Below are 8,780 nucleotides of genomic sequence, written 5' to 3' on the forward strand. Positions count from 1 at the left end.
CAAGATTCGTTGTTCAAGAGGGAACCAATTCACCACATGTGGGCAACATAAAGATTACTAGCTTGCGTGACCCGCCTACCGGCGGGTCTTGCTCGCTCTTACTATGACACAAATTAAATTGATGACACACATGGTATTCATATAAGTTGTGCTTGTATGATCTTAATTAGTTTTTTTCATGGTACACACACACGCGCGCGCGCGCAAAGAGTGCAACATGGTTTTCATTCCAAATAGGAGCCAATAGTTTTGTTACATAAAAGAGGCTTCTTGATAAGAGAGTAATCATCAGAAACATAAGGGATAAAACATAAGGAATCCCAACCCCGAAAAGAGATCACCATCAAACCAAACCCATTGTAGAAGGCATCATTTAGGTTGAAAGCAAAGCTTGCAATAGACACGGTTTCGCACCCGTAACACCCAGGGCCCAATGTATTTCACACTTCGTCCAAGCCGCCTTGGAGTATCATCGACAACATACATTCTCACTTTCCAATTCTCTGCTTCAAATCCAAAGGAAGGTAGTGCATTTATGGGCCGTTGATACCCTATCTCTCTAAGAGAGACATGACCCCGTCCTGCTGCCTCGTCTAGCTCTAAGGCAACATGATAGTATCCTATGAGTCCTAAATAGCACGTGGACTCATATAGACCTACCAATAGATGGGCTAGATAATAGTGTTTTCTACAAAAAAGAAAGAGTATGTTAAGAAAAACCCAAACCTATTGCAAGACATAAATAAATAATAATAATTCAAAAGCCATACCTTATGACATCAAAGTCTTCTAAGATATGGACAACATCATTTGCAAGTATGGGTCCCCTCCAAAAAAGTGGATCTATGCATCATACAACACGATTAGTATGCTTTAATTATTCAAACTTCAAAGTGGGGCTCATTTTTTTGTAAAGTTTCAACAAATTACCTCGAATATATTCAGACACCCTATCCATTGTGTATTTGACTGTAGATCGGCTGGCCATCTATAAACAACAACAAAAATTAGGATTAATATAAAACTTCATTTAACAAAAAGTTAATGACAAAGAGTAATGCATGGATGAAAGATAGTATGATACCTTAAACATTTCTGACCTCTAGCACTTCTTTGTAGACAATGTTTGGGCTGCAAGCCATTGGATTTGCATTTGAATTTGCCATCGATGTTTGACTACCATCTATCAAAATCTTTATGGCAGTAGAAGAACGCACGCGAGACATTGCTACATAGAGTTGACCATGAGTAAAAACAGGTGTAGCAAGGTACAAACCTAAGAATCCAAGTGTTTGACCTTGTGCCTTGTTGATGGTCATTCCGAATGCAAGTCTCACAGGAAATTGTCTGCGCTTCATTTCAAAAGGTAATCCTTGAGAACCTCCTATGATAAAGTCGATCCTTGGTATGAACACATTGTCTCCAACATGAGAACCTGTGATTACTTCCGCCTCAATGACCCTGTGATAAAAATGCTTACATATCAATCTTGTCCCATTGCATAAACCACGCCTTGGATCCAGGTTGCGAAGGAGCATGATTGGAGCATTCTCTTTCAGGTGCAAGCAGTGTGGTGGGAAGCCACCACCAAGATCCAATGAGTTTAAAAACTCTATTGGATATAACCCACCATTCCAATCTGATGTACAAAGAGAATCTGCACTCAAGTATTTTTTGTCAAGTCTTCTCATTTTATGCATAGCCAAGTCATTGATTATGGAAACATCCTTATTGTGTGGCGCAAGAATACCTCTCTCCCTAAAGAAGCTTGCATGTCTTTGGACATTTTGTAAGTCACCATATATACTGTGAATTAGGCCTTGAACATTGTTATCTTCGAGTATCATACTACTTGGAAATGCTACAGTATCAAGTAAATCCCCATGACATACATTCCCATTGCCAATGTCTAGTACCCATTTTGCAAAGTCTCTCTCAACCAAGTCATTGGAACAATGAAGTACACGCATATTCTCTATTAGCTTCAGAGTCTTCACATGTTTCCATACATAAGATCGGCACAAAGAGGCATCAACAATATCTGCTCGACTTCCTTTGGGCACAACTAGTAAAATTTGTCTAAAATCACCCCCAAGGAGAAACACCTTTCCCCCAAACAATGCATCACTTTGCATAACATCTCTCAATGTCCTGTCCAAGTCCTCAAAAGCATAACGATGGACCATGGGAGCCTCATCCCAGATTATCAATGATGCTAATCTCAAAAGCTCTGCAATTTGACTATTTACTTTGATGTTGCATGTTGATTCAGAATGCACTTCTATTGGTATCTTAAATCTCGAATGTGTTGTACGTCCATTGCTAAGAAGTAAAGCTGCAATTCCCGAGGATGCACATGCTAAAGCGACATTCTGTTTGACCACGTACACGATAAAGTAGTGCATTATAGAGATAAGTCTTCCCAGTCCCACCGGGTCCATCCAAGAAAAAAACTGTCCCATTTGATGAGTCAACTGCTTGCATGATTTCGTTATAAGCAGCTCTTTGTCCAAAATTCAAAGATGCTTCCATACAAATGGCTAAAGTCATTTGCTCGTTTGCATTGAACATCCTCTCTTCTGCTATCAAACCACTCCCATATCCAGATAATACAGAACGGTCTACTTCGGGCATCCCAGAGTAGTCACAAAGTAGTTTCCCATATGATTGAAGTGGAGATTCCAAGCTACATAATGCTTGATTCTTAGCTATCTCATGACATACATCCTCATCACTTGTACATTCATGCAAATCATGAACATAATCCTCAGAAAGATCCAAGGAGAATCGGTGCCACATTGTACCTGGACATAATGGCTCACAAAATACCAAGATCATAACAAATAGTTGTTGTAATTGCAAGCTGGTACTTGTACATGATGCCTCTTGCAAACACATAAACCATTCATCATCATTTTGTAGCAAACCCCTGGCACTGCAAGCTTCCTTGAAAGTGGCATAGGTTTGTCCGTTGAAAGTGCGAAGCTCCTCAAATTATTTACAACCCTTGCATATGGTAAGCAGCATACGCAAATAATAAAGATCGCCTGCATTGGCAACAACATTGCACATTCTCCCTATAGTATCACCTCTTTGCCTATGTGACCACACTTTATTAGTGGGGTTCCAAACCCATTCGGAGGGAAAATCTATATATAATAAATCATGTGCTTCTGGATATTGTTGATTCGCTACAAAACACTCTGTAAGTGTTGTCTTTCTATTATCATCATTATTCACCAAATTGGATATGTCAGTAGAGTCTCCAAAAGCAACCATATTCTGTTGTAGAAGATGCACTTGTAAACGCAATATATCAGGCTTTTCCTCATGCAATGAGAATCCAAAAATTCTCCAAATTGCCTCCGATGCGGATACATAGCGTGCATCTAAATAACTCTTGATTTCATCAAGAACACCTTCTCCATCTTGGAGCACAATTGTGGCCCTATCATGTCCTTTGTACACATACTTATAGAGATACTTCACTGCTGATATGGTTGAGCATATCTCTACATTGATGTGAGCTTTATATCTTAGAGACAACAATGGATTATAGGGAACAATCCATCTGTTATCAAGCCTCTCTTGCTTTTGAACCACATGTTGACCATCATTTCGCCGCATATACCTTGGATATTCACCACCATCAACAAAAGTAGATTCACAAAACTCGCGTGGGTATTTGAATCTACATCTTTGATCTACCATGCATGGTGCATTTGAATCCAATGCGCCACACGGACCATGAACATTGCAATGACTCACAACATCATACAAATCAGGAAATAAATTTTTATCTAGAAGTTCAGCACAAACCATTCTATCGTAATGCCACATCTCTGTCGGCTTATATTCGGATGCAAGAATCAGTAAGATATGAGCATGGGGAAGACCTCTTTTTTGAAATTCTATCACACAAACATGTCCAACAACCTTTCCAAAGATAGCCCTTTTAAGAAGAAAGCCCATCAAATCTTTGAATTTATGATAAAAGACACGTGTAGTCAAGTCAGGACGATCAGAAGCAGTCTGTCCTGGCAATAACGCATCTTCTATTTCCTTCCACCTTGGGTTGCATGTGAAAGTTATGAATAGATCAGGCTTTCCTCTCTTACGTACAATTGCCATAGAATCTTGATAGAGTTGCTGCATGTACCGAGGTCCCCCCACAAAAGATGAAGGCAATACAATTCTTCTTCCAACATTAACACCCATGACCCTATGCGTATTGTCACTGGAAGCAAGCATGTTTGCAAGGCCTTGATACACTTCTTCACGAATTGATCTCTGATTGTTTCTAAACCATAATAACCTTGACTCCTCCATAGAACTGTAGGCATCAACAATGTATTGCTGCAACAATCGTCCTCCACGTAAAAGGCATTTTGTGGTGTCAATCCTAATCTGCAACCTAAAAGTGTAGCATTTTTTTTGTGTAATAAATTGCTGCTCGTTGGGAGTTTGCGGTATATATGGATGCCACCCATCCTCTCCATTAGGAAACAATAGAACATATAGTAAAGGCATATATGATCGATGTAGGTTGGAGATCCTTTTAAGTCCCCCATCACGATACTGCAATACAATATCACGATGGCCGATGTTGCTCTCATCTCCTTACCCTGGCATAATTGCTGCAACCTCAGATCCACACGGAGCTAAATATTGCCAACCATTTGTATGTTTTTCAGTAATGACCATCTTCATGTTTGGGATTCCTTCATTCCCGATTGTTGTAGCAGCAAACCGAAAGGAATTTGCATATGGATTAACACGATGCATCATAGCCTGCAAACTATGCAAGGAATCTCTATCTAAATCTGGCACATGATGCAATCTATTGTTGAGCTCATTCTCTATATCAAAAAATTACAATTGTGCAAAGCGAGGGATCTAATCCACTCTTTCGCACGGTGTCATGGGCCCAATATTATGCTAGATGGCACCGTGAACTTTAAAAGTGTACACACCTCTCCCTCGCGTAAGTTGTTCATCAACATGAGCACCCAAAGAAGCAAAAGCCAATACATTATTATATGCTCTGATGTGTTTAAGAAATTTTTTGCTCTTGGTAGTACCACCTTGCATCAATTCTTTGAGCTCCATTGGCGGATCACTCAAAGGAAGTAATTTGACTTTTCCTGATAAGCAACAATGCTTACCTACAAATGTGCGGATAGACCTACCTTCAACCTTCCAAGCACATGCACCACAAAAGGAGCACACAAAATTTAAGCCACCCAAGTTGTGGACCAAGCATTTTCCATGGTAGAGGGCAAGCATAGAGTCATGCTTCAAGATTGTTGCATTTGGAGAAATGCAACGAATAGATAGACAATAATGCTCAATTTTAGAGAATCCCCCTTCTTCAAAAACAATGCAAGGATGTTGTTGTTGACCCTCCCAATTGTTGGTAGCTCCAATAATGGAAGGTACTTCTAAAGGTTTAGTGCTTTGAGCATTTGTGGTACAATTTTCAATATACATAGCCATTGCATCCATTTGTTGACCACCATGGCTTAAATGCAGGCTATTCACACAATCTTCTAAAATACCCAATGGGATTTGCTACAAAGATTGTTGAGCCCTAGCCCGTGCTGTTTCTCGCCTAGCTTTTCGAGAAATGTTGCATAATCTAACTCGATGTGTGTGTCCTGGGGACAAAACCCGTGGTCCGGACACCATCTGTGTTAAATAAATTTTTTTAAAGGTTGTCAATAAATTTGAGTCTTCTAAATAGGAAGATTTTCATCTATCTAATATGAGTCACCAATCTACTTGTCCTTGACTATTTGTGTCACATAAGTTTGGGATGAATTACTTTTCATTCCATATCTCCTTTCCTCCCCCTTTCGCTACCTCTCCATTTGTCTTTCTACCCCTCCCTATATCTTTTTATGTTTTCCTTTTTGTTCATTCCCTACCCCTAAAACCTTCTTTCGTCCCCTCCTCTCTCTCTCTCTCTCTCTCTCTCTCTCTCTCTCTCTCTCTCTCACACACACACACACACACACACACACACACACACACACCTTTTCATGCATGTGTTCCTGTGTGTGTGTGTGAAAGAGAGAGAGAGAGAGAGAGAGAGAGAGAGAGAGATAGAGAGAGAGAGAGATATAGATAGATAGAGAGAGAAAGAGAGAGATACTACAATGATAATTTGAATTTTTTCAACATCATTAGATCAAAAAACATTACATTTTAGGATAAACACCCCCTTGTGCATTAGGCGTGGCAATGATAATTTGAAGTTTTGCTACAGCAATAGATAAAAAAAAATTACATTTTAGGATAGGATGTAGTAACACCTCCCTGTGTGTTAGGCATGACAACACGACTCCGATCGATGGCATTCAAGCGATTAATTGCAATTTTTAAGGTCTTCATCTTAGACCCTAAATCTGCTACATGCGCTTTCAAGGCTTCGACTTGGTCCTTGTGTTCCTTGAAGCACAAAGACAATTGTTGCACAACCTCATTCTGGAAATTTTCCATGAATGTATAGATTTCATGTTGATTGATTTCCAAACGTGCAGTTTCGTCCTTGATACCCTGCAATGCCAAAATCACCTCCTCTCGAAAGGTGGTGTGGTCTTCTTCACCTTGAACTTGTTTGCAAATCTTTTGTAAGTAGTTTTTGCACTCTTGTTGGACAGCTTCGTTGCGTTCACAAAGTCCATGAATGATTTGTAAACGCTTTGAAGGACCCTCGCAATTCAATTGCCCCCCTGATCTGGCCAACTGCTTTGCGGCTCGCACGCTATTGCACTCTGGAGGTGTAGGCATGATGACTTCATTTACATCATGATCTCCTTGAGAAACATTCCCAGAGTTGGAAGAAGGGCTATCCATCACTGAAAGAGAATAGATGCATCGATTAATTGCAAGTGATCATGAAAATGTATGTTGGTAACTGAAGGGGATCGGGGAGCACCACAGACAGAGAGTGAGAGAGAGAGAAGGATACACACGACACAGATATGGGTGGGGAGACTCCAAAGAGTGAGCAGCCCCCTATACACTTATGCTATGTATAAGGTATACAAGTCAGTGGGCGCCCAGACTCTGGGCGGTCGGGCAAGGCACAGACGCCTATACCCCAACAACCTCCCACTTAAAGGCGACTGTGCCTTTAAGCAAGGGAACCTAGTCTAAAGACTACAAAAGGTGAGAGAAAACCGCTCTCAACCGATGCCCACTGGCTGGCTGTGATCGTGTGCATCCGACTGTCTTGCTCCCGTGTAAGTCCATACACCACTAGACGTACCGCACATGTACTGCAAGTATGTACGCAATACCTGCATATCTCCCTCGTGCACTATGCCATCATCAGTCAACAAACGACTGACAACCCCAACTGCAAATGCTCCCACTGCAGCTGCGATATCCGGTCTCAAGATCAACATCTCATACATGAGACCACCGAATGCCGATGCAATGCTAGCGGGCCCTGCTAGCTCTACGGAGCATGCATCAACATATATATCCCTGGCAATAGGCATCTCTGACTGACAAGGCATGTCAGCCACATGCATCTCTTGACTGTCCACAAAAGACGCATAAACCTGTCGTGCAACCTCAGAGCAAACCAGCTTCTCTAGATGTCTGCTGGAAGACATATCCTGCACAACTATATCCCCATGCTCACTGTCGAGCATAGAAAGGAATGACTGCATAATCGCTGACATCTCAGCCTCCTCTGCAATCATCCACTGCAAACATGACCACTCAATCTGCTGTGACTCACTAGAGCTCTCATGCTCTAACTCCGTATGCATAGACTCTTGCACAACGTCCTCCTGTCGTGACTCACTAGAGCAAGACCGCTCTACCTATCTATCCTGCATAGAAGTATCTCGCACAACTGACTCTCTGCTTTGCTCAGTCACTAGCAAAGCATGCATGTCTGACTCTGTCATCTCTCTGTGTGACTGCTCAAGTCGTGCCCCAATTGTGTGCACAACGAGCTCACTACCTTGCAACCCATGAGCAAAAGAGACTCGCCTGCTCTCTCGCTCTCTACCTGGTTGCCTGATCACAGAGACAACACCGTCTCTCTCGTGATCCACATGCAATGGGTAACCTGTACCACTCCTGGCACCTCTCGCAATCACTAGCGAACCCAAATGCATCACAAAATCTCGCTCTCGTAGCGAAATCTGACATCCACAATCTCTAAGCTGACCAATCGAGATCAAACTCACTGTCAAATCTGGTACATAGTGCACATGTCGTAACAAGTAAGATGCACCACTCGGTAATGACAGTCTCACATCTCCTGCACCTGCTATCACATGCACCGATCCATCGGTCAAACGTACACTACCAAGCATCCCGCTAGAATAGCTACAAAACCATTCACGATGCGACGTGACATGAAACATAGCATCTGCGTCTAGCAACCACTGCGAAGGGAGTGCACTATCCACATGTATAGCATCTCGTGCATAGCTCGAGGTAAAAGTGACATCCCCATCACTAGTATACTCCGACACTACATCTGTCTCAACTGTCAAAGCAACTGAGTCCATGGCATCACTACATACATCTCTGAGACTGCCATGTCTCCTACGATGTCGCATACGACGAAAACAGCGCCGTCTAACGTGTCCAGAATGACCACAATACCAACATGTCACCTGTCGGCGTGCTCGTGAATGTACATGTCTCACACGAGTCCGTGATGACTCAGATCTATCATACATATCATGTAATCTACGCCAAAGTGCTCTCGAAGTAGTCTCATACACAACAAGAGCATATACAGATTCCAC

General features: G+C 41.9%; 2 protein-coding genes across 2 annotated transcripts; both read right to left on the reverse strand.

Annotated features, from left to right (window-relative positions):
• Nucleotides 1-369: 369 nt before the first annotated feature.
• Nucleotides 370-988, reverse strand: LOC147465510 (uncharacterized). Its single transcript, XM_086511776.1, has 3 exons — nucleotides 931-988; nucleotides 771-843; nucleotides 370-688 (listed from the first exon to the last, which is right to left on the reverse strand). Exons 1-3 carry the CDS (start codon nucleotides 986-988, stop codon nucleotides 370-372), a joined length of 450 nt encoding a protein of 149 aa, XP_086367902.1.
• A 97-nt stretch (nucleotides 989-1,085) lies between these two features.
• LOC147465511 (uncharacterized) lies at nucleotides 1,086-6,858 on the reverse strand. Its single transcript, XM_086492683.1, has 7 exons — nucleotides 6,315-6,858; nucleotides 6,205-6,262; nucleotides 4,625-4,840; nucleotides 3,133-4,414; nucleotides 2,903-3,047; nucleotides 2,455-2,804; nucleotides 1,086-2,372 (listed from the first exon to the last, which is right to left on the reverse strand). Exons 1-7 carry the CDS (start codon nucleotides 6,856-6,858, stop codon nucleotides 1,086-1,088), a joined length of 3,882 nt encoding a protein of 1,293 aa, XP_086348809.1.
• Between the last annotated feature and the right edge of the window lie 1,922 nt (nucleotides 6,859-8,780).

Source organism: Adiantum capillus-veneris, chromosome 1 (genome assembly GCF_014529385.1).
Source record: "Adiantum capillus-veneris isolate H3 chromosome 1, ASM1452938v2, whole genome shotgun sequence".
Lineage (NCBI taxonomy): Eukaryota > Viridiplantae > Streptophyta > Polypodiopsida > Polypodiales > Pteridaceae > Adiantum > Adiantum capillus-veneris.

Bases quoted from the DNA above. Each gene is read 5' to 3' on its own strand.
- LOC147465510 (XM_086511776.1), bottom strand. From the start codon at position 988: ATGGCCAGCCGATCTACAGTCAAATACACAATGGATAGGGTGTCTGAA. The intron at 844-930 runs GTAATTTGTTGA...TATGATGCATAG, and splicing joins GGTGTCTGAATATATTCGAG to ATCCACTTTTTTGGAGGGGA. The intron at 689-770 runs GTATGGCTTTTG...TCTTTTTTGTAG, and splicing joins GAAGACTTTGATGTCATAAG to AAAACACTATTATCTAGCCC.
- LOC147465511 (XM_086492683.1), bottom strand. From the start codon at position 6,858: ATGGATAGCCCTTCTTCCAACTCTGGGAATGTTTCTCAAGGAGATCAT. The intron at 6,263-6,314 runs GTGTTACTACAT...CTATTGCTGTAG, and splicing joins CATGCCTAACACACAGGGAG to CAAAACTTCAAATTATCATT. The intron at 2,805-2,902 runs GTTTATGTGTTT...CATTATGTCCAG, and splicing joins CTACAAAATGATGATGAATG to GTACAATGTGGCACCGATTC.